The 24,405-nt window shown below is 41.2% G+C and overlaps 3 protein-coding genes across 4 annotated transcripts in view; 2 read left to right on the forward strand and 1 right to left on the reverse strand.

Moving 5' to 3' along the window:
* The window catches only part of LOC102215499 (round spermatid basic protein 1-like), a 40,614-nt gene extending 30,112 nt beyond the window's left edge, over positions 1-10,502 (forward strand). Inside the window, 3 exon segments of the mRNA XM_013908761.1 lie at positions 4,524-4,779; positions 4,939-5,047; positions 6,609-10,502. Coding sequence (XP_013764215.1) covers positions 4,524-4,779; positions 4,939-5,047; positions 6,609-8,408 — 2,165 coding nt within the window. The 3' untranslated portion in view covers positions 8,409-10,502.
* Positions 10,503-13,915: 3,413 nt separating this feature from the next.
* On the reverse strand, positions 13,916-16,378 carry LOC102215791 (transmembrane protein 60-like). Of its 2 annotated transcripts, XM_005725289.1 has the most exons (3): positions 16,216-16,378; positions 15,788-15,909; positions 13,916-15,679 (listed from the first exon to the last, which is right to left on the reverse strand). In XM_005725289.1, exons 2-3 carry the CDS (start codon positions 15,869-15,871, stop codon positions 15,362-15,364), a joined length of 402 nt encoding a protein of 133 aa, XP_005725346.1. In that variant the 5' UTR covers positions 15,872-15,909; positions 16,216-16,378; the 3' UTR covers positions 13,916-15,361. The 2 variants fall into 2 exon arrangements, with proteins under 2 accessions (XP_005725346.1, XP_013764233.1); XM_013908779.1 differs by lacking the exon at positions 16,216-16,378 and having other exon boundaries at positions 13,916-15,704; positions 15,788-15,842.
* Positions 16,379-16,750: 372 nt separating this feature from the next.
* The window catches only part of LOC102200618 (putative homeodomain transcription factor 2), a 49,421-nt gene continuing 41,766 nt past the window's right edge, over positions 16,751-24,405 (forward strand). The window contains exon 1 of the mRNA XM_013908762.1: positions 16,751-16,931. The gene's annotated coding sequence lies outside the window, so the exon portion shown is untranslated. The remainder of the gene's footprint in view (positions 16,932-24,405) is intronic.

Raw genomic sequence — 24,405 nt, forward strand, 5'->3', positions numbered from 1 at the left:
ATTTCACGCCGATTTCAACTAAGCACACTTTTATTAGCAGCTTTAGTCCTTTAGTTCATAGGAGATGTCCCATTTTTAATTATTAGGTTAAGTGTGCCTGCTTTTTAATTTGTGTTTGCACCAAATTCCCTATATTATGGTACACATTAATGTGTTTTGTCTTTTCATGGTCCACTGGGTTTAGACCAAAGTTAGTAAAACTAAAAGTACATGTTGGAGGGGGGCAAATTAAACCTTTCACTTAACGGAAATAAAAAATAAAACCAGACTTGCATGTAGGAAATTTCTCAATCTTTCACCCGCCTTGCAGCTCCGGCCTCATTTCTCTGTCCTTGCTACCTCCACAGATAGTTTCTATTACAGTCTGTTTTCCGCTTCTTCTTGACTTCTGTTTTCTGCTTGAAGTTGATTTATTGAGGACTTCACATGCTGCTGTTCTCAGGAGCTCAGGTGTTTTTCATGTCTGTCAGTGTGTGAATAAGAAAAGAGACATCAAAAAAGAAAGCATGTCAAAAGAAATATGGAGAAGTAGTGAAGAGGAGAGGAGGACGTGATGTTTGCAGCAAGTCCTTGGCTGCAGTTTGGCCTTGCGCTGTTTGGAGGAAGGCTGCTGGCGCATGAGCAGCGTCTCTTCGCGGCGCTGCTTTTTATTTCTCAGTAGTTTCAGTGGAAAGGTCAAACTGTTGTGCCTTTCTGACAGCGCTGAGACTCTCAGTCTGAGAATTCAGCTTGATTATAGTGGTCAGATGATGAAAATAAACCAAAATATTTCAGCTCTTGGTGAAAGGGCGCCACGCTCACACAGATTTACTGTAATTGCATAGTAGAAGCGGCAGCAGCAGCCGGGGCCAGCACCATTTTGAAGAAAGACAGGGGATTGACGAAGAATGTGATGCGAGCGTGACAGCCAGCGTGAGCTGATCAAACCCGCAAAGCTTAGCAACGAAGAGACAGAGGTGGAACGCTTCTGAAAGAAAAAAGGATGTTAACGTGACGTTAACCTTTTATTTCAAGCACTTCACACTTTATGTGCTCTGCACTGTCTACTATACTTACACTGATATTTACTGAGCTGTTTTTACTACATTTAGTACCACATTTACTGCATTTTGATCTGTATTTGTGCTTTTGTTGTGTAGTTGAAATTGTTTTATTGGTTTTTTTTTAATTGCATTTTACTCCAGATTAACTTTTACCTTTGTTTTTTTCATATTTTATTAGATTTTGTATACATGTTCCTGATCGGTTTTGCTTTGTCAACCTCACCTGGTTGACAAGGCAACCCACCAGTCCCTTCATTTCCCTTCACTTTCCTGTCAAATAAAGGCTTAAAATGCTCCAAATAAATAAACCACTAGAGAATATAACAAATGATCAGTTTTCAAACATGGTATCCCAATTATTAATATATCATATATTCTGGTATTATCTACATTTTTCAAAATATTAGATAGATTCTCCAATAGAGTTACACAACCATTAACAACATTTGTGTGCTTTTGTTGATGAATTTCATTTGGCACATATTACTTTGGGGCTAAATTGAGTTTTAAATGCAGAACCTGGCCAAAAATCAATATAATTAACACACACAAAAAACAGCTTTTGTATGTTCAGAGAGCATTGCTTTCCTCCATTGCTTTCTCCCTTTATATCCACATACTCCCCACCTCCCTCCTTCTTTATCCCACCAGCCCTATTATCTCCTTGCGCCCTCTTCTACTCATCTACCCCTCAGTCCTGCTTTAACTGGCAATAAAGGCGCAGGAATCTCTCCTGACATTTTGGTGCACACTACCAGCAGACACGGTGGGAGAATAACACGACCTCACATGTAGTTAAAGATTTGCAGCGGATGGTAGGCTTCAAAGATGTGCACATTCAGCACTCTTCCCTTTACGCTCTCCCTTTTCACAGTTTCACTTACCAGCTTTCCTGGTTTTACATTTATTACTGTCAGCCTGCAGTCAGCTCAGACACACTGAGCTCTCCGTGCGTGTGTGTGTGTGTGTGTTTCATCTACCCCCATCCACTCTCTGCACTATTTTCCCCTGCTTCTTTCTTCCTCTTCCACCAGCTCATGCCTCTCTCTTCTTATCTCTGAATGAATGAACGCACAATTCAGCATTCAGCACGGGTAGTTTCGAAGCTTGTGTCTGTGTGTGTGTTACTCTCTCGAAGGACTCTCTCGCAAACTCTGTGCGTGTGTTTATACTCTTGTTTGAATTTGACTGCAGCTCCAGTGTGAGTCACTGATCCAGCAGTGAGCTGACTGCAGTACTTCTATTGTTTGGCAGCACGGCTCATTTCTATGCTTTTCCTTCACAGCTCTTCAGTCTGCACACATGAAGCCAAGCGCAGACTTCGTATGTGTACATCGTCTAGCTTTTGCCGTTACACTGCTTGAAACGCAGCTTGTGTTTTTTGGGCTTTTTCTCTCTCTCTTTTTTTTTTTTAAATGCGAGAGAATGTTGTAGATCTACAATTTTTCACACTTATTTGTAAACACGCATTATGCCGGCAGCAAACATGGAACCATAAAGCACCATGAGGCAACTATTGTTGTGATCTGGCGCTATATAAATAAAACTGAATTGAATAAAATGATTAGATTTGGGAGTGGGGGGGGGGCATCCGGACCTAGAAAATCTGACATATCTGTTGAAGGCCTGCAGTAATTGTGTAGACGCATTGTGGGTTTGTTGTTTTATCTTTCATCTTTTGGTTCATACTACATCTTGCATGTGAATCAGAGAAGTGCAATAAATTCTTACATTTATAAAATGACCTCAAATATGTAAATTATCTGCAGTATTTTATACTGTTAATATGTGTGTTATGTATCAAAGTGGAGGAGTTATTAATACATGGGTAAATTCTGTGTGGTGTGGAAACCAGACGGAGCATGAATGGTGCTTTGATGAGGGTTACACCCACAAATGTTTCAGAAACTCTCACTGAAGCCACAGGCTGAAACACGCCTTTTTCATCCTGCTTCTATCAAACATTAAACGTATCGACTACTTAACTGTGAGCGCTGACACTTTCATTAAGTAACGCGCAGTTTTTAGGGATCTGTTTGTTCTTGTAAGTCTTTTTAAAACAAACATGCCTGCTTGTTCGTTAAGTTTACATCGGCTTACCCTCAGGCTGTGAAGTTTCCAAGTTCTGGCTTAATAGTTGAGGTATACAGTGGATGTGAAAAGTGTAGACAAACAACCCTGTTAAAATGCCAGATTTTTGTGATTATTAAAAATGAGACTACAATAAATCATTTCAAAATGTGTCCCACATTTAATGTGACCTGTAACCTGTATAGTGCAATTGAAAAACAAACAAATCTCTAACAGGAAACGATATGAAAAATAATAAGCCGAGTGCAAAAGTGTCCATACTCGTACACAAATGACCTTTTCATTTATGACAAAAATTCCAGCATGTGGATCAAGGATAAGGATTTTTAGATTAGATCCAGCTACACTGGATAAGATGAGGGAAAAGTAAAGACAAGATGTCTATGGGTCCTTAAAATATCTTAAATTTGATTGGATCTTAAATATTTCACTTTTATTTATTTATTTATTTATGTATTTATTTGGTCTCTAAAGAATTAGATAGCATAATGTAATTGATCACCTGTTCACCTAAAGCTTTCAGAATATTTTTATATGTGTACGGACAGTTTGTGCTGATGCCAATTAAAGATTTTCCCCAGAAAATAAATGCAAACCAAAATAAACAAAAATGCCCCCAGTGCTTAGGCCTGGCCTGCTGCCCGTCTTGCACACACTGATGGAAACACTGGGGACGACTATGATGACGGCTTTGTTAGCCAGCGTGCTCATTAGAAAAGGGAAGATGTGACTTTCATGACAAATGGCTCACGAATAACAATTGTTTGAACTGACATTAATGTGTTTACTTGGAGAGAACATATTTTTCACTTCTGATGTGAATCTTGGTGTAAAATTTTGTTCTAAGTGTTATTAAAAAGGTCTTAAATTTGACCTGCAAGCATCTAGGCCAAGTCATAGCTTTGCCAACTAATAAAGAACAAAGTATAACATGACATCAGCGCTGGCTGTTACAGAGGCGGCAATTGCAAAATTGTGGTTCAATGTCAATGTTTGAATCGTTTATCTATTTATTTCATTATTTTTGTTGTATTTATTTCCCCTTAAAGCCAAAAACAAAGCAGTCTTTATTACTTTATTATATGTTGTAAACGCTTTGACAGGCAGGATTTGAACATTTAAAATTTAGACTAGACGAGATAAATACTGGTTGCTGATTGTGGTAAAATCCATCTTATTTACAAATCATTTAAAGGCAGTATCGCTCTGTGTATCCCTATGGCTGATTGATTTGTTATTGTAGATGCTTCTGTCTCTGTCTTAGCTGATGCTGATAATACAACAGCAACAGCAGCAGGTCTCTTTGTGCTGTTATAAAGCAGACGGGAAAGAAAGAGCCTGGGAGAGTGAGCATCCCACTCACCTTTAGTCATTTCCTTCTTTATTTAGACAGCAGGGAAGCAGACGGGTGAGAAACACAAACTGTGTGGGCACGCTGTGTTTTTCTACTTTTTCACTCTGCTTTTTCTCTTAGCTCCGCAAATGAGGTGAAGAACCTGCTTCAGTCCCTGCCCAGGACCAGCGAGCCCAGAGAGATGCTGTTCGAGGATCGGACGCGAGCCCACGCCGATCACATCGGACAGGGTTTCGAGCGCCAAACCACGGCGGCCGTGGGGGTGCTGAAGGCCGTATGCTCCGTAGAAAGGTAGGCGTTGAAGCGACAGTAGCGCACGCTGTAAATGTCAGACAGTTTGGTAAGCAGCCGTCTGTGTGGAAGTGACACACGCTCTGTATTTACACAGCTTAGTCACTGACGGATATCATATAATCCTTCTCTCTTCCCTCCCCCCTTGCTCGTTTTCAGCTTGGAGCCTCCTCGTGTAACCAAAGATGTTGTGTGTTTCCACGCTGGTGATTTCCCTTATGTAGTTCAGAGGCTGCAGTTGGACTTACATGAACCCCCGCTGTCTCAGGTGTTACATTACACACACACACACACACACACACACACACACACACACACACACACACACACACACCTGTGCTCACTCACTCCTATTACTCCCAGTAAATTGACCTTTATAATAACTCATATTGGATAAAGTGTTACCAAAATATCAACTGAGTGTAAACCTGATGATGGATGCTGCCACCCGGTGGACAATTTTAACCTCAGCTAGAGGTTTGTCTTAAGACAAGAAAAGACAAGTGTTACTATAGTAAATAATTATAGTTATAGTTCTTCTGTATTTATTTTTTGCTTATGTAGTTTAGTTTATTTCTCCGGGTTAATCTGCTTAGCAATCCTTGTTACGTAGATTATTAAGTAACGAGTAACGAGCAGCAAGCTTTAATAGTCAGTCTGTTCACAGATGCCATTTGAAGTTTTCGATTAGTTTGTTTCCATGCTGATCTTTTGCACCTCGCAGTTAGCTGCTTGTAAATGCAGATTGTTTTTTGGCTGCTGGTATTTGTTTTTTTCAAAATCAATGAAGGAAACTCACACCAAGTGATTAATAACCAGGCTTCTTGTTGTGTCCATCTGCACCCGCAGACATCTTTCCGTGGAGGAAGAATTAAATGTTAAATATCACTAGTCTCGATCCAGGTCCCTGCCAGACGTCCTCTGTGATCACCAACTGTTTTTTCATATTTATTTATGTATCATGTGAATTTTATTTAAATTTCAGAAAAATCCCCCATAAGATAAATGTTTATTTAAAGTGAAATAAATATTTGAGCAGTATAGTTAATGAATTACTGCCAAAACAATCTAACTTCACCAAAACAAACAAACACACTGCTCTTTTTTTTTCTTTTACCTATTTTAAAAAAATGACAAAAATACAAATTATTTAAAAAAAAAAAACACATTAAAGTTCCTCTAGTCCTTTCTGCCAGCTTTGATTTTGCAGTCTGTGTAGCTTCTTTTCCTTTTTGAGATAAAGAGACTCCAGCTCCCCTTGTGCAGACTGCATAAGTACAACCTGCACTCAAGGAGATCAAAAGCAACTTCAGAGAACAAGATTTTGTCTTGCTGCCGCTGTTCTGACTCGTTATGCAAAGGAATTCTATTTTGAATTTATTTAATCTGTGAGTTTTGAATCGTGCGTCAGCAAAATGTCCCCCCTGGGGATTGGAACAAGCCTGCAGACCATTTCAATGCAGCTCGGCATCCTTAAAGGAAACCAAAACAACTCTCGAATTGTTAACAAGAGGCTGCTGCCTTTTAACTTCATGCAGCCGGTTTTCTCAGTGTCCTGTGAAGCAGTGCATATCAGACAACTGGAAGGATGTAGGCTAATTTAAATCTTAATAAAGAATTTAAATACATTTGTTTTCTAATGTTAGTAATACTTTCATTCTGACGTGTAACTGTGTTTTCAATCAGTTTTGCGATGCATGTCCTTTTGTTTACTTTATCTAAGTCAGCATGGCCCTCTGCTGCTCAAATTCTTATTCTCATGGTATTATGACATCTATTTTCTTCCTCTCCTCCGTTTTTAACCGTCTTCCCGCCCTCTCTCTATACAGTGTGTGCAGTGGGTGGACGACGCCAAACTAAACCAGCTGCGGCGGGAAGGCATTCGTTATGCTCGCATCCGCCTGTGCCACGATGACATCTACTTCATCCCCCGCAATGTGGTCCACCAGTTCAAGACAGTTTCTGCTGTCTGCAGCCTGGCATGGCATGTCCGCCTCCTGCAGTACCACAAGGGAGAAGGGCTGAAAGTGGAAGAGACTGAATCGGTTTTTGAGGGGGAAAAGGAGGATGAGAAGAAGACGATAAAGGATGAGGATGTTGAGGTTGAGGTGGCAGAAAGCAGGACATTGCCAACTGGCAGAAAGGAGGAGGACAGTGATCGCCTTCAGCATCCACCTCCCCCGTCCCGGTCTGCTCTCTCAGCGCACTCAGACAAACAGGAGGCGATGGAGAGGGCAGCTGAAGAAAGAGGGCCTAAACGGCAGGATTCACCTCCTGCAAAGGTGAAGGCAGAATCTCCAGCCCCTGCCTGCAAGAATAAATCTCCTCCACCTCGCACTATGTCCCCTCCTGCTTTCCTTCCTCTTGATCGGGACACAGAACCCAAAATATTATCTAAACCTCATCACCACCACCACCATCTCTTAGACAGCAGAACAACGTCTTCCAGTAGAAGTTCCTCCTCTTCAGCTTCTCCGAAATCATCCCCAAAGTCTTCCACCTCGTCAGCGTTTTCACCTTCACCTGTCGCAAGCTTGCATTCGACTTTTGCAGCTTCCCATCCATCTTCTACCTCTTCTTCTTCCTCCTCCTCCTCTGCTGTGGTGTCCACATCTTCCCCTCTGCCAGCTTCCTCTTCATCCCTGACTAGTCTCAAGCCTGCAGTGGAATCTCTTCTCTCCACGCTTCCTCCTTCTTCTCAGCCTCTTCCTTCCTCGGAGTCAGATCAACCGAAGGACAAAGACTCGCTCCCGGTCACAGACACACAGACACAGGGGTGGTCACAGGGGTTGCCCACTGTGGATATAAAAACACACCCCTCCGAAATCAACACATGGACTTACACAGGGATCGACATGCGGACACAAACACGCCCAGAGGCACAGACTCACACTTTAGACTCAGACTCCAGGACATCCGTGGATTTGCCAGTACATCCACCACAGGACGCCTCGAGGCAAGGAAACTACATGCAGCAATACACACCCCAGCATCTCCCACCTCCTCCCCTCCCTCAGATGCTTCCCCTCTCTTTCTCCCCTCTCCTGCCGCATTCCCACATCCCTCACAGACCTCCAGGGCTCCCCCAAAACACCCTCTCCAGTCCTTCCCTTCCCACACAGCCTCAAACGCTAAACTCTTTTCTCACCCAGAAAGCACCGCCACATTCGGTCCACCTGAGCCCGCTTCACCTGCATCACCAACCAAATATCACCACACAGTCCCAGCCGTACTTCCAGCCCCCACTAATGGCCTCCCCTCCTCTAAGCTCTCCCCTCACTAACACCCAGTCTCTCTCCCCTCACCTTTCCCATCCACACCAGTTCGCCAAAACCTTCTTCCCCACCCAGCATCCCGGCTTCACCTCCCACCCCTTCCTCCCCCCTCAGCCTTTCCTCTCGCAGCCGCCGGGTGCTTACCCCCTACAACCGCAATACCAGACCTCAGCATCCATGCAGGTTCAGCTCTCCCTGTCACAGTCTTTCCCTCACCCACCTCCTCCTCCACCGCCATCCTCCTCCCCACACCCCCCTCCCCCCCCTCTTCCTCCTCACCCACCACCTCAACCTCGCCCTGCTGTTTTCCCCCCACCCCCAAACCATGAAGAGGAGCCGAAGCAGATTTTATAGTAGTTTTTTGTACGTAATGAAACTCTTTTTAAATGACTGTATACGTATAAGGTTTCATTTTGGTTGTGCTGTTGTAAAACAATGTAAAATAAATAACTAAAGAGGGAGAAAGCAGACACAGTATCATAGTTTATCAAGCAGCGTTGGACTCGATATAACCCAGACCTCTGGACTGAACTGGCTTAGATTGTACAGATGCTTTGGTCGTGCACAGGTTAAAAAGTGTGATGGAGAATTCCTTTCATTTACAGGTAGCTTTGGCCTTTAGCCATCTGAACTCTGAAGGAGAGATTATTCAGGCTCAAATGAGCCCTGTCGTCTGCCAAACTGCTGTCTGGCTCTGTTTTTTTTGTTTTGTTTTTAAGTGAAGTGAGCATAAGTCCTTTCAAACATCAGATTATCTGTGAGCCTGTCAGATGCAGGAAGTGAAGATTTCTCCAGACTTGTGTCAGATATTTATATAAATATAGAATAAAGGTTGTAAGTGTGGCCTTTTTGTGAAACTTGCAGCTAATGCTTCCATTTTTGTGGCTTTTTTTTTCTCGTATGTTCTCCGTGCCCAAGACTGTTTCTGAAATAATGATGGATCACCGCTGGTGTATTGATTTAATGTTCCTACACTTCATTACTGTACTGTACTATACAGTCTATCACAGTACTTTTCCCTAATATTGTATTTAGAGCTATAATGCTATAATGTTGCTGTAGTTTTTTAATGCTACTCAACATTATCTGAGCTCCAGCATGCAGTAGAACTGCATTCAGTCAGGCCACTAAGAGTCACATTTTCAAAGTACTGAGGTTGTCCTGTGCTGGCTGCCCTTAACGCCACAGTGGGCTCTTTGTGTAATTTTGCTGCTTTTCTTTTTTTTTGTTTTTCGCCCGTCTCCTGGATGTGTGCCAGGGTTTCTTAATTTTGAGAACAAGTTTTGTGAACAAACTCGACCCAGGGCCTCCAGAAGTCTCAGGAAAACGCATTCAGGGCACATCCTGAACCTCGATTTTTATCCCCTTAACCGGATCTGTGTGTTTTATTAACAAGCAGCTACGATGACAGCTCACTGTGAGCTAGGATTCAAAGAGCAATATCATACAGATGCAGCATAGCCAAGACATCCCAAACGTGACTCATCACAGCAGTTTTAGTGCGTGTGAAAATGCAGTTGGTATTATTGTGGAAACTTTGAGTCGAGACTTGCAGATTCCATTAGATTATCCACAGGGCAATTTCAGGTTCTTCCAAGACTGTAACTTCAGTGCATTCAGGCTCACTTTTTATTTATTTTTTTTATTTACACTTCGAAAACAGACGGTACGCTGTCAAGAGCTCGTTTCCAAAGCACTATTTATCTATTTACCTGAAGTCTGCTTTCTCTACAGTGTGGAGTCTATGAAATGTTTTATTTATGAACCACAGACTGAAGTGTTTAAAAGTACAGTAAATTATTTTATGTGGAATTTTTAGCAGCGCCTATGAAGAATATATGTTTCTCCAAATATCTGATCATGAGAGTCAAACTCATCTGTCTCGGTGCATGTCACAGAGTTGTGTATCTTTGTTGGTGTCTTGATTTTGTTTTGTCTTTTTTGTTTTTTACTATCGATATTGCTAATGTAGCCCACATTTCCCCAGTGCCTGTCCTTAACTGTGAAATACTAAATGGTCCAGAGACATACAGTGAAGGGGTCTTAGTTTTAACTGGAAAATCAGAGCAAAGCCTTAAATTGGTGTCTAAAGCCGCTGGAAGCTCTCCAAACATCTGAGGTCGGAGGGTTCAGCAGTGTTCAGAAGGTTTTTTGGGTTTCTTTTCCTTAATGATTCGTTTCACCACAAGCCTGAAAAATTTTGGAAAATGACAGATAACGCCTTAGCTTTTTGTCGTCAGTTTGCCTCAACGTTCACAGTGAGAACTCTTCACTGTATGGCTCTGGGGGAGAGCGAGGTGATAATTAAGCACTTGATAACAGTTGTGAGGCGCTATGCCGCTCTTTATACGCTTTTTGGCTTTTGGATGTTACAGAAACACGACAGGAACTTCTCTATTTTTTTGTAGAAATGTGACAAAAAAGTTATGGCTGAAAACAAAAAGTCTTCAGGGGCTAGAATTGTTTTCACAGAGTTCATTTATCTCCAGTTTTTCTTTGTTTGTTTGTTTTCTGTTCTTTTTAACTGTCAGCACTGTAGTGTACATAATGAGTTTTGTAAAGGGGAAAGAAATACTTGTAGTGTGGTTTCTACTTTAAATATGAGCCTAGCTAATAAAAGGTTCAATGTATGACTTGATTCTCGTTGGTCTGGTTGTGTTTTCTCCACCGTGCATGACACTCTTGCGAGACTTTAGTGCAGGTGGGAGTCGATCCATTAAAGGTTGCCGCTTTAATCGTCAGGTGTGCGCCGACAGTATCGAAGAATTTTTAACAGTTAATGTCTTTCTGTGTGGATGATTTCACTAACAGCCATTTGTTCTTCAGTTTTGAGTGAAATATTATGAATCTGTAATTTAGCTTTTAAATGAGTGTTCACTATAGGTGCAACCATCTTTTATATACAGTTTATGTCAATAATTGCATTTTTTAGTAAGCTTCCACAAAACTTCCTGCAATAACTGAATTTTTTTTTTTGTCCACTTGGGGGCAGAAATATAAAACCGTCAACACTACCCTGACATACTCTGAAGATGATATATTAAAAGTGTTTGCAAACAGTGGGAGGCCTGATGCTAAAAAATAATCAATTCAATGGGCCCGAAAGACACTTTAAAGCTCCTTAGAAGTGAAGTCACATCCTTAGAATATCTGCAACTCTTTTCAAATAGTAGCAGCCACTGTAAAGAAAAAAATACTACTTAAAGCATCACTCATGTGTTAAGTGTAACTTTACACTATAGCCATGCGAGTCCTTTATAAGGCTTTGTGAATGTGCTTAAAACCTACAGACACTCATCTGACTTTGAAATTTGCTGAAAGCATCTTTCTTATTTTCAAAGCCATTCCTCCACCTCTGTCCTGCATACACCTGCCTGTGTTTTCGGCTTCTGTTTCCCTGTTATGCAAGCCGCCCCCTCACTGCAGTCTACGGCAGTGAGCTCAGCAGTTTTTAACGGTCCAGATTTGAGTAGACGACACATACACAACGCAGTAGCTCTGTGATTCAAGGCTGCTGTGTGTCGGGTCAAATCCAGCTAAGAAGAGCCTTTCCTCCCTCCTCTCTTCATCCTTTCCTGCCAGAGGAGCTCAGCTGACCTTTAAAGTGCAGGATCGAGGCAGGAAGTTGTTGCAGAGAGAGTGAAATTAGTTTTGGATCATTCATGATAAACCAACTCACTCAACTGTGAATGCACTCAGTCAGTGAGCACATGGTATTCTTTCATTTAGTAAATTACTGCGGGTGCTATTAATTTTATTCGGTTCATTGCTTTTTTATATAGCATGAAATGTGAAATAATCCTTATGTACTCTGCAGATAGGATAAGATGTACTATATTTATTGCAAAAGTTGGGAATTTCCTGTGTTGTAACAACCAAAATATTAAACATAAACTAAATAAATGGTTTATTAGAATAAAGTGGAACAGTTAAAACACAAATGATACTAAAATGAGTTAATTCAATAGAACTGCATGTAGAATGCTGAATATAATACATAAATACAAGTGCAAACAACAAAACTAGTAAAGCAAAAACTGACAAATGGCATTAAAGAGTGATATTGTTACATATTACACCACAAGATTGCTAATAAAGATGCACTATTGCTTCCCCATATTTAACTAACTGCTACTCTAATTACTCCAGTAAAAGAAACGTTTTTGCACGTTGGGAAACTACAAACCAAAACCAATGCAATAAGTTAATTTATTAACAGTAAGAACCTGCAGAAAATGTCTTAGAACAGGTAAAAACCTGCTCCTTATAATGCTGCCTGTCCTACATGAGCTACTCATTAAAAAGTAAACTGGAGCTAGTTTTACAAACAGGTACAGTTATTACTTAACATAAACTGAGCCAAAATGCAGAAGCAGTGTGTGAAACTCAAAGTACATGCTTACATCTTCCACTGGAATTAAGGGGTAGTCAGGTGCTGCTAATTAAATGCTCTTGATTAACTGATCATCAGCAAGTGTGAGCACCTCTATAAAACAGACACACAACAGGACTCAGTTAGGATGTGAAATATTTAAATGAATGACAGTACAACTAGAAAAGGGCTGAACACATATGGCTTATTTGGAGTCTCTTTGGACATCTGGACAATCCAAAAGACGTCTGTAACAATGTTCGTGGACAGACGAGAACAAAATGGAGATGTTCGGTGAAAAACACACACCTCATCCCGACTGTGAAGCACGGCGATGGAGGGATGTTGATTTGAGCTCCTTTTGCATCCACAGGACCGGAGCAAGTCAAAGTCCAGAACTCAACCGAACTAAAATACTGCAGCGAGATTGAAGAAGACTGGACCGAAATTCCTCCACAATGATGTGAGACACTGATAAAGTCATACAGGAAATGATGACTTCAAGTTATTACTGGGCGTATTTAGTTTTTCAGAGAACTGCAGAGAGCCATGTGAAAATGTTCTTTCTCACGCAGCAGCAAGTGCTTTGATCTGCGCCCCCCTCCTACAAGATAAAGATGAGAAGTTGTGTGCTGATTAATGTCAAACAAAATACATTTGGATACATTTGTTTCTTACATAACCTTTTATTTAGTCAGAGCTTAACTGCTGTGAAGATAAAGCATTCAAGAGCTAAATTAACCTGCAAACATAGCTGCTCATTAAGTGAAGCAAAAAAAAAGGTGCTATAATATTTAGCCGCATAAAATAAAATGAGATACTTGCCTTTTCCATCTTCTTTAAAGGTGTTTTTGGATAGTTTCTCATAGTTAGTTTTTTTTTTCCACAATACAAATACATCTAAACTTTAAAATCCTGTCATAAACCATTAAATTAGAGTGTTACGTAACGCCAGATAAACTCGTGCACGCGTTTCAGAGGAGCTAATGTGTAAGAGCGTGCACGCACACCCTGCTGTTAGCTGATTGGCTGCGTCACGGTTCATTTCAGGTTACGTCCCAGAGGGATTTTCCCAACCACAATACTTTGTTTTCAACAAGCTCTAACTGATGCCAACCTTCAATTTGGAACCACTTTTTAAGCATCGTTTTGAGACGCACAGTATAGTGTAAATCACTCGTTTATTATTATAACACATGCATGCAATTTCAAAATTTCAATGCAAAATAACACAAGGAAACAACCGATGGCGCTAAATACATTTTCACCCATGCACAGAGTCAACCGACTATGAAACTATGAAACTGGAATCAGCTCGGTGCTCTCGTGGCTAAAATTGCAATTTTTTTTTCAACCACACAAAGATTTATTTGTGATCAGAGTTTTGGACTTGAGTGCAGAGACTGAGTTAAAGAGAACACATGATGATGAAAGTACAAAAGAGAACTTGTATAAGGCAGAGAGGGCAGCCTGTGGAAAATGGCACATCAGATGCTTCTTAAATCCCCCACTTCTGTGTTTGCAGCTAAGCTCGCTGCTGTCTTTTAAAGGTTTTAAAAAATAAACCTGGAAAACAAGTCAAAACCGTAGTTTGTAGCGAGCGTGATAGTTACACAGGAAGTAGATTCAGTTCCTGCCTGTGCAGCTGCCGTCATTTACATTCAGCAAAAATAAACTTTAGAAAAACAATACTGGACATTTTCAATCCATAAAAACACAAAGCATCAGAGGATGTTTTGGGTTTTTTGCTTCCAAGTGTTGGCTTCACAGTAGTTTTACAGATACAGCTGTTCCCATATGGCCCTCTTTCAGCTATTTTTGCCATGTTTACATGACTTAGTAGCAGCTCAGTAGAGTCCCAGCTCTACTGATGAACACTGATGAGGCCTGAACACCCACAGCTGCAAGAAAGGTTTAAGATTATAATATGACTAAACTAGCATGTATATATTTGTATAAAAAACACAGCGTGATCGCTCACAGTCCAGACCCATTGCACTTCCTTTAGCACCAACAATGTCCACTCGGGTTAAGGTGATAAATTCTGACAGGTGTCCAGGCTGTGAGGTAGCAAAGCAGCTCCAAACCATGATGGTACCTCCACCGTGCTTCGCTGTTGGGGTGAGCTTTTATTTACTGTTGTCCAAAAGACTGAGTGCTCAGATATAGTCTTTTCCAAATATGGCATGTATTGTAGTGTGCTTTTCTTCCTCAAGTTCTTCCAATAACATCATTCTTAAGTGTTTTTCTTATGGTAAACTTTATTCAGCTGTTTGGAGGTGTTTTTGTCATTACCCTTGGTTTCTTTTTCACCTCCCTGGCAAGGTGGCAGCTTTCCTGAATATCCTCTGAGAGTTCTTCTTAGTGTGACTCGAAAAACATTTTTCCAGTTTTGTGAACCTGCAAATGCTTCTTCTAAGTTCCTGGGAAAGTCACCGAAACGAAAGCGTGGTTCACCCCTTCCAGGTTTTCTTTAAAAAGGCAGATTTTTATCAAGAACCAGGCTTTGTTTGCTCTCTGATCTCATTGAGGTGCTTTTTCAGATTCACGTCCATTCTCCAGCCTGGGCATGGGAGTTATTTCATCTTTTATAACATCATGCAAAATCCAGTTTGTGCTTCATTAGTTTAGCCAGATTGTGTTTCTCTGCAGTTGTGAGTGTGATGAAGGTCAGGCCACATTTTCCGAGTAAGTTATGATGAAATCTGTGCACTTCCAACTGTGTGATCTGCCTACACAAAGTCTCTTGTTCTTAACAGTAATACTGATAGCTGATGTGGAGATTTGATTCTTCTCTGGAAACATAATCAGGCTAAGCTCCTATTTCACAAAGCCGAGACCAGATAAACACAAATCTCCTCCCAATGTCTGCCTTCGTGTTTTTACACAGGTTTGTCGAGGGTGATGCAAATCACGCTGAGATCTTAGGCGGCTACTAAGCCTCTCTCCTTTCAGGAAAGATATTCAACCCCAGTTCCACCAGCGCCCCCATTAACATGGTCCACAGTGGTATGCACACAAACGTCAGCTTCACGTCGGCCAGCCTTTCCAGCTTGGCGCACAGCGTCAGGCAGAAGCCGAGCTTCAGCAGCATGGCTGTCAGGTACCAGCTACGCAGGCGCAGGTCTGGAGAGCCGTTGCGCGGGTCGTATCCCGGCTTGCAGCGGCCTGCCATCTTGATGGCAAGCATGAGGATGAGGATGCCATCAAAAACCCAGACAGGGAGAAAGATGAGGAACCAGTTCCACTGCACCTGTAGGGAGGAAAGGGAGAAGATGCTAATAGTTGAGGTTGTTGGGAGGAATGTGTCACTGGATGGAGACTGGGTGGAGATTGCTGATGAAGCTATGAAAACTGTTACCTTTCCATCCAATTTGAGCACCAGCATAATGAGGAAAACCAAGGTGAAGACCCAGGTCAACAAAACCCTCTGAGCCAGAGACATCTCACTCAGTGGAGACCAGAGGAGGAGACAGACAGAAGCTGCACACAGACAGACCACATGTGCACGTGTTATAATCAGAAAATATGTTAAATAATGATAAATGCATGCTTTTGTAGCATAAAACGTGGATTTAAAAACTGACAGCAAGGCAGGAATCAGAACTAACTGGATTATTTGGTGTCAGCTATGCTCTCCGTTGCAGCATCAAACAACATTTCGCTGATGGCCGCTTTGAAATAATAATTTAATGCCATAATTGTATTCATTGTCAGATTAAAAACACTGCAATTAGAGCTAGCTGTTACAGCCTAATAGCATTGTGCTAATCGCTGGCTGTGACTTACTTTAGTGTGTTTCCAGCTCGGCAGACAGCATCTTCCTTCCACTGTGTCCTACGCATTCACATTCTCATATCGTTTCTTATAGCCAGTCATGTAATTATCAGCAAACGTGTCCGTTAATAAAAATAGACTGGGAGATTTTTTTAGGTCCGTTATCCATACGGGTCCCGCCTCTCCTGGGAGCCGATTGGTGCTCCTCACGTTTGTTTTAATGTCCGTCACGCTGCGTTGTAACCGTAAAGTGTTCACGAATGCGCAAAGCAGTTGTTGGGTTTTCCTGTAGTGAGTTTTCACGTCCACTAGAGGTAAGTAAAGTTCTTTTTATTTTCCCCCCCGGCGTTTCTGATTCTATCCTATTCGTCGTGATGGTATTTAAAATTTTAACCCTGTATTTTCTCGTTTTTTGACTTTCGAAATACTTATTGTATTCATGTGTGACCCTAGTCTTCTTTCTTATTTGCCAACCATCGATGGCGATTATTTGCTGAAAATATAACTGCGCCTTTATGCGGCGGTTTACGGTAAGGGGGCCGAAGTAGTATTTTTACAGTGAGAGACAGAAAGGGAAAGGCTAATGCTTGAAACACTGGCGAGCAGATACTCAGCATCTCCTCCAGACAATGGACAAGGCTGGCTAGCTCAAGTTCATTATAAACTACGCTTAGAAAGCGCGCCTGAGCTCTGTCTGTGGACTTGGAGCCGCCTTCGCAGTCAAAGAGGTAAGACTGAGCGACTGCACGGCGCGTTTAGACGGCAGTAATCAGGGTTTCGGGGTTAAAGACAGCTGTGTGGGCTGTTATGCCTGCCGGTGGCTCAGCTAACATATAGCCTGGCAGAAGGGAGGAGGACTGTCTGTATATGAACCAAGATAACCACGAAGACTGCCCGAAAGCACAGTGGCTGCTTCCAGCTACATGCCAGCTAGCATCAAAATTAGCTGCATGTGTTTCCCCACTCATAGTGGACCGAGCTTTACTTCACAGTAATGCAAACGTTGACATTTTTAGCCTGTGTTTTACTTCCTCTACCTCTTTGCTATTTTTAAATCTTCCACATCAATGTTATTAAGAATAAGATTTTTAGTACAATCTTTTCTAACAGTATTTCTATAGCAAGTAAAAAGATAAAAAATCAACTGAGAAAGCAATCAAACTTGTATAAAAAATAAAATAGGCAAGTAGGGTTGCTCTTAACTATCACCTTTATAGTAATACCGTTTATTGCATGGCATTTTGTTAGGCTCTGACTGATTTACTATTCAAGCTAAACTGCTGTGTGAAAGTATTTGCCTGCTTTTTTTATTTTTTTTTATTTATTTGCACATTTGTCACACTTGCATGTTTCAGGTCAACAAATTTTTATATTAGACAGTGATAAGCTGAGTGAAAACAAAATACAGTTTTTAAGTCATGGTATCATTTATTAAGAGAAAAAGCTATCCAAATCTACCTGAAGTTACGTAAAAAAATTGCCCCCATGTGATTAACCACTTTTTTTTTCTTTTTTTTTTTTTGGCCAGCTGAGTTCAATTTAACTAGCCACACCCAGGCCTAATTACTGCCAGGTCTGTTGACTCGTGAAATCGCTTCTCTAGAACCTCTAGACAACATGAAGGCTAAAAGATCTCAAAAAGAAACTCTTCGTCTCACAATCTAAAGTGAAACTGAAGACCTGATGCGAAGCAAAGTTGTTGACATCTATCAGTCTGGAAAAGGTTATTTCTAAGGATTTGAGACTTCAGTGAAGGACAGTGAGAACCATTATCCAAAAATGGAGAGAACCTGAAATGGTGTTGACCCTTCCCAGGAGTGGCCAGCCTATTTAAAAATAAAAATACTCCAAGAGTGCACCAGTTGAACACCAGCTGAACTCTTTGAAATGTCTGAGTCCTGTTACATCCAGCATAAAACTAACACAGCATTTCACAAAATGAACGTCATGTGTGTTTCTGTGACTTCCTGTGTAAACATGATCAACATTCAAACATGGTACTGTGATGGTCTGGGGCTGCTTTGCTTCTTCAGGACCTGGACAGCGTCCCGTGATTGATGTAATTATGGATTCTGCTCTATACTGGAAAATCCTGAAGGAGAATGTTCGGCCATCAGTTTGTCCTGAAACTCAAGCTCGCTTTGGTTATGCAAATTTTCCAAAACACACCAAGTCCACCTCCAAATAGACTTGAATCTGATTGAGATGCTTTGACCTTAAACAGGCTGTTCATACTTGGAAAAACTCTCCAGTGTGGTTGATTTAAAACAACTCTGCAAAGAAGAATGAGCCAAAATTCCTCCACAGTAATGTGAAATGCATAACAAATGATTTAAAATCAGAAATTTCTTTACTAGGTTTATCTTTGCCTGATATGTAAAATGTGTTTGAGCTGAAACACGCACACGTATCAAGCAAAAACAGGAAGAAGTCTAGAAGGAGGCAAATGCTTTTTCACTTTAACTACGAAGACCCATTTATATCAAATATGGTTCAAGCTATACAAACGCAATATTTAAAAAGGCAGCAAATACAGTGAAAGGTAGCTTATAGGACATAAAATGGCGCACAAATTACTAGTGCCCTCCTGCACAGTCTTTTAAATCAATTAAAACATGCATCTGAGCAGCTATAATTTTATGTCTGTTTTTTTGTGGCTGTCCATGTCATTGCATTTCTTTTAACCAGCCAACTGCTTGCAGGCATACAAGTAATCGGAAGCCATCAGGGTGCCCGTAGTCTGCTAAGCTGTGATGTACTCTGCTGCATGTGCTGCAGATATTGCTGAGGGCTACAGCTGCTCTTTTAAAAAAAAAAAAAAAAAAAAAATTTTAAAAATACAAATGTCCGTGCATGTCCTTCATATCTGTGTATCTCAACTAACAGATGTGCCAATATATGTGATAGGCCAGTAACAGCAGTTCGCCTCGTGCTCATCTACATTATTCAAATCTTTATCTGTCTCTTCTACTCTATTTTACTCTGCTTTAAAACCTGTTAGTGACTGTGTCAGAGAAGTGAAACTGCTGCAGGCTTCTGCAGGGGGTCAGGCTCTCAGTTTGGCAGGCCTACTGATTATCCAACAAGTTTATCGTTGAGCCTGTCTGCTCCAATGTCTGACCAACAAAGTCATCGCTCACCCAGATTTCTATCTGCAGTCATAATTTGACCTCTAAATTAGTCGGCTGTGTCGCACCGGTTGAGTTGCTTTTAAGCCTAAAAATCACTTTTTCCTATTAAGCCGTACACGCTGAAGAAGCAGATCAGATTATCCTGATTATCCTTACAAACACGGTGACAACAGCAGTAAAAATGATCAGCTGCTGAGTTTTTTCCGCTGTTGGAGCAGTTATACCTGACTGTGTTTGCAATTCAGCCAGGAGTGGAACATTTTTATTTATTTTTTTATTTTTTTAATCAAACTGCAAGTATGTGACTTGTGCAACAGCTAAGCAAACCTTTAATCTCGCTTGCTGTGAACCCCATGTACAGCTTATACTGTAGGGCCTCGTATTCGGGGTAGAGAAATATAGTTTTCTTAGACTCAGTAGGGTTGTGTTAGTCATATGATCATCAACAGGAATGGGTTTTCCCCAAAAGGAGCTACTAGGAACTACCTGTTTAACAAGAAAAAAAACTGGGAATGATATCAGAGATCTCACTTAAATCCATTATGAAGTGCCTTTGAGCAAGGCAGATCAGTGCTCGTTTTCCTGCCTCGCTGCAGGAAGCTGTGGTTCAGAAGTGCAGTTTGTTTGTTTTCTTCCTGACAGAAAATAGCTCACTTTTGTGTTATGTTGCATATTCACTGTGGTGTTGCACACACATGGGATTCCTGTTAATGCCCAGACACACAAACAGGGTAGGACTCGGCAGCTCGTGTGCCTTTAAAACACTGATTAATCATCTGCTGGTCCACTACTACAAGTCAGACCATGTATCTGCGCCGCATCGTGGTGTGCACACACAAATGTGACTTGTAGAGAGTGACTCTCTCGTTGAGTGGCCTTCTGTATATTTTTACACCCTTTGGACATTGCAAGAGTCTCTTGGTCCTGCAAGGCCTTAATTGTCATTTGTCTTCACCTGACAAAGTGTGGATGAAGGCATGCCCAAGGCTGGCTAGAGAGAGATCCCACTTCTTGCATATGTTCTCTGGGCTGTTATTTCTAGCTTTAGTAATTAAAGTAATTTAAAATAAAAGCAGTGTTTCTGTAAATAGTTTCTACTTTTGCACACGTGAGAGTGCATTCTCTGCATCTCTATCTCATCCTCACCTAGTCGCCTTAGTTGTCTCCTTGTTGCATTCCCCCTTCATTTATTTGTCTCTTTGAGGAGCTCTGAGACGATGGATTGCATTTTGTTTTGTGGAGCGTGAATCTGCCTGCAGAGCTTGTTATATCATCAGCTGCAACATGGTTATATCACACACTCATCTGCTATATTATTTTATGCTACGGCTGCAGCTTGGCCTGCATGGAAGTGATATCATGCGTAGAAATAAAGTCACTGCAGTGGTGATTGTGAGCAGAAAGGTCAGTTGACCTCATAATCACTTAACCATTTCTTTGTTATCACCTTAGCTGTACTGCAGCTAAAAGAGCAGTCAGTAACAAGGTGGCAGTGACCAGAAGCTGCAGTTGGGACTCCAACAGTTTACACAGGAAGTCACAGAAATGCACGCATCCTGTTAAGTCTGAATGCTGCTTTAATACAAAATAAGAACAAGGAAACATTTAGTAATGCCTCGGGAAATTCTTGTTCTATAAACGTCCCGAATCCACTAGGACTGGGCTATTTATTCTGAGCTTAATCTCAGTGGCGATTATAGCTTTCAGTGATTATGAGGACAAAATAGTCTGGGTAAAAAGATAACTTTTTTTGTGATATACTAAATCAGCAGTCAAAATGCACAGCAACATTAAAGAAGAAAAATGGGCAGTTTTAGATATAGGGTGAAAGGTGGGTTACATCATGGACAGGTCAACAGTCCATCAGACTGCTAATAGACCGTCAACCAGTTTAGACTCACCTGTTTAAGCAGTAGTTGGACAGGAAAGCCAAACAGAGCAGCCAGACTCCTCAGAAAAGGTGTTTGAGCCCAGCAGCTCCTTGCTGTGTGGCACAAACTCAAATCACTGCAAAACCATCTCCCCTAAGACTTAATGGGGTCTGAGGACTTGTCCTCAATTGGGTGAAGGACCAGTGACCTTATCAAACGGATCTTTACCCAAGTTGTGCTCAAGGTCAAGGTTACATTTGCTGTTTTTACAGGCAGTAGCTTGTGAATTGTGAGCTAGATCTCATTAATGCTCTGGTTATAAATGCCACTTGTCAAAGACTCTATAAAGTTTATGAGAACTGTGTGTAATTAAAGCTCAATATAGTCTCCTCTTGACAGCTGATGAGCACACATGTTAAATGGAAGAAAATCCAGCTACATAAAAGAAATAAAATCAAATGTTTAATATTTAGTGGTGGATCAAGAGGTTATGTCCTGAGAGCTGGTAGGCATTTCAGTACATCAGGTTTTACCAGTGGGAGCATTTTGACTCTGGACCCGATGAGGATCCGTGCTAAACGCTGTAGTTCTGCTTGGATTGATACAGCTCTGTGCATTATCCTACTGGTGCCAGCTGATGTACACACACAGGTGCTTTTAATAATTTTTCTCAGAAAAGAGCTCTCTGTATGAAAGTTCTGCAAACTGGTCACACATCACGAGCTGATAAGAATATTATTGTGAACAGGAAGTGCAGCCAAACTGACAGGAGCATCGGACGCCTCTTGCAAGGTTTTGCAATTCAAAGTGATTGAGATCTTAGATTGGCTTTTTGGCAGCAAAGGGCAGGTTCCCCTCGTTTACACATCTAAGCTACTGTAACCAACCAGCGTGATTGTTTCGTGTTTCTTCTTCCCCCATTTGGGATACATCTTCATCACTGTGAAACAAAATACTGGACTATAAGTGAAACTTACCACAAAGCCTCATATCTAAAGTCATAAGGTCTCAGCTGTGTTGCAAACTTTTTTTTTTTTTTAAATAAGCATCCTGTCTTATCTCTCTTAATGCGATAAGGAGATCATTTCATGACTCCCTGAGGTTACAAGTCATTCTTTAACTTGGGTAATTGCGAAGGGTTTTTACTGTTGTCCATCACTTCAGTATGACATTACAATAATGTAATAATGCTAATCATATCTGATCATTTACTAGCACAAATTACCTGAGTTTGTTTGTTTGTTTGTTTATTTTTATCTGAGTCTGATTGGTTTAAATGTAAATGCGATTTTCTCATAATTTTCTGAGTCGTAAAACTCTGATTCTAGGGGGAAAGTGTGGCGTTTTAGGAATTACTTCAGGACATGCTGGGACTGCCTGCCCTGTTATTACCTGGAAGGTTATTGTTGGGGGTAAATTGATGGCAATAACGACAGCATGTCGATGATGAAGGAAGAATTGTGAGGATCATTGTGATTATTCCAATCCTTCTCTTGACTTTAAACAAGAGCTGCCCTGTTAGGTTGAATATTTGGGTCCCTTGCTGCCTGTTGTTAATCATTACAGTTTCTGAGAATTCATACTGTCTGCAGGCAGACTTTCTGTGTTTGTGTTCATTTGAAGTTCAGCAAATGATACACGCTGCTTTTTAACCCCCCCTGTGGAGTCTTGTGACATGGACCCATGCCAAAGTCCAATTACACAGTGCTCAGGAGGCACTTGCACATGCATTAGAGCCCCATTTTAGTGAGTGACCAGAAAGCCAGTATAGTACGTGAGAGCCTGAGATGCACACAAACACCTGCTGCTGCTGTTGCTTTGAATCTCAAATGCGATCGTTTCATTGCAAGTAGTCTGAAACGACACTCTTTCTGTTTTACAGTCGTCTGGTTTCAACAGTCTCCAGTCAAGCTACACGGCCCAAACAGAGGTGAGTCCTGTGTCTGAGTGCCCTCTGAATGAAATGGAGGAGATTCTTGAAACCTCACACAGACGGTTATGAGGGTGTCTTCAGTCAAGCTTACACACAGAGCTGCTCTGCTCAGATGGCAACAGCAGTTCATGAGTTCTGTTCACTGTGTCTGAAAAAGAGAGACAGATGGAAAAATGACTGTGAAAAAAGCAATACTTCCCTTTTGAGAAGGTCAGACAAGTAGCAAACACTTGGTGTTTGTGTGTGCGCGCAGACTAGAGTGTCAAGTGAACAAAGTCTGTGGTTGGTATTCGTGGTGTGTGTGTTTTCCAGTCCAACAAATTGCCACTGACTAGGGGTGACACAAAATTGCCCAAAAAATACACATTTTTGGGGCAATTTCGAGTTGGCTCTGCCAATCAGTAATCTACGTGGTATGCACCCTCAACACTGGATCGCAACAAATTGGCGCTTTTGAGAGTACGTTTGCTGATAGTAACGCCATGTTGTTCAGCTAATAACACAAGGATTTCATCATTTGTGAAGCCATGCTGAAAATAAGCAGCAATTTGTGCATTCATGACTGGCTGTAATATCGGTAGCTTAGCTGTAGCATTTGTAGCTGAGGGCTTCAGTTTCCGGGTAACAAGGAAATGACGTCATTCACGTAGATTACTGATTGGCAGCGCTAACTCGAAATTTTGAGTCATTAACTAAAAATTTGGAGAAAAGTCAAAATTTCGAGCTACTTTTCTCGAAATGTGTAGTTAATAACTTGAAATTTTGAGTTATTTTCTCAAAAAAAATTTCTTTGTGTGGCGGAAACGGGCTTTCATATCCATCAGCAACTTAAAAAAAATGAAATTAAAGCCATCATGGTAGTGTCAAAAATTCCAGTTCCTCTAATGGCCACAGGTTCCAAAAGTCAGTAAGACCCCAAATTAAACAAAAGTATTTTTCTCTAGAATACTACCCTGTGCAACACTAATCTGAAGGCTTAAATTTAGGGATGTGCCTGTTTTGATTGGCAGCTACCGTGACAAAGGAGCTGTAACCTTAGTTACTTGCGAGGCCTCACCTTTATTAATTCGACGCACTGAACTGGACCTGTGAGCAATGTTTGTTTGTTTCAGTGCCATTTCAAATATTTTCTCTGTAATTATCTGACAAAGGATGTTGGTGTCTGTGACTTGCAGTCCGTCTGAGTCTTTCGGTATCAATCCAATACCAAAAGTAAATACAGGACAGTAGTGCCTAAAGACTTGTAGGTTACAGTTGAAGGTTATTA

This window comes from Pundamilia nyererei, unplaced genomic scaffold (genome assembly GCF_000239375.1).
Source record: "Pundamilia nyererei isolate P.nyererei 1_Seehausen unplaced genomic scaffold, PunNye1.0 scaffold00014, whole genome shotgun sequence".
In the NCBI taxonomy this organism is placed as follows: domain Eukaryota; kingdom Metazoa; phylum Chordata; class Actinopteri; order Cichliformes; family Cichlidae; genus Pundamilia; species Pundamilia nyererei.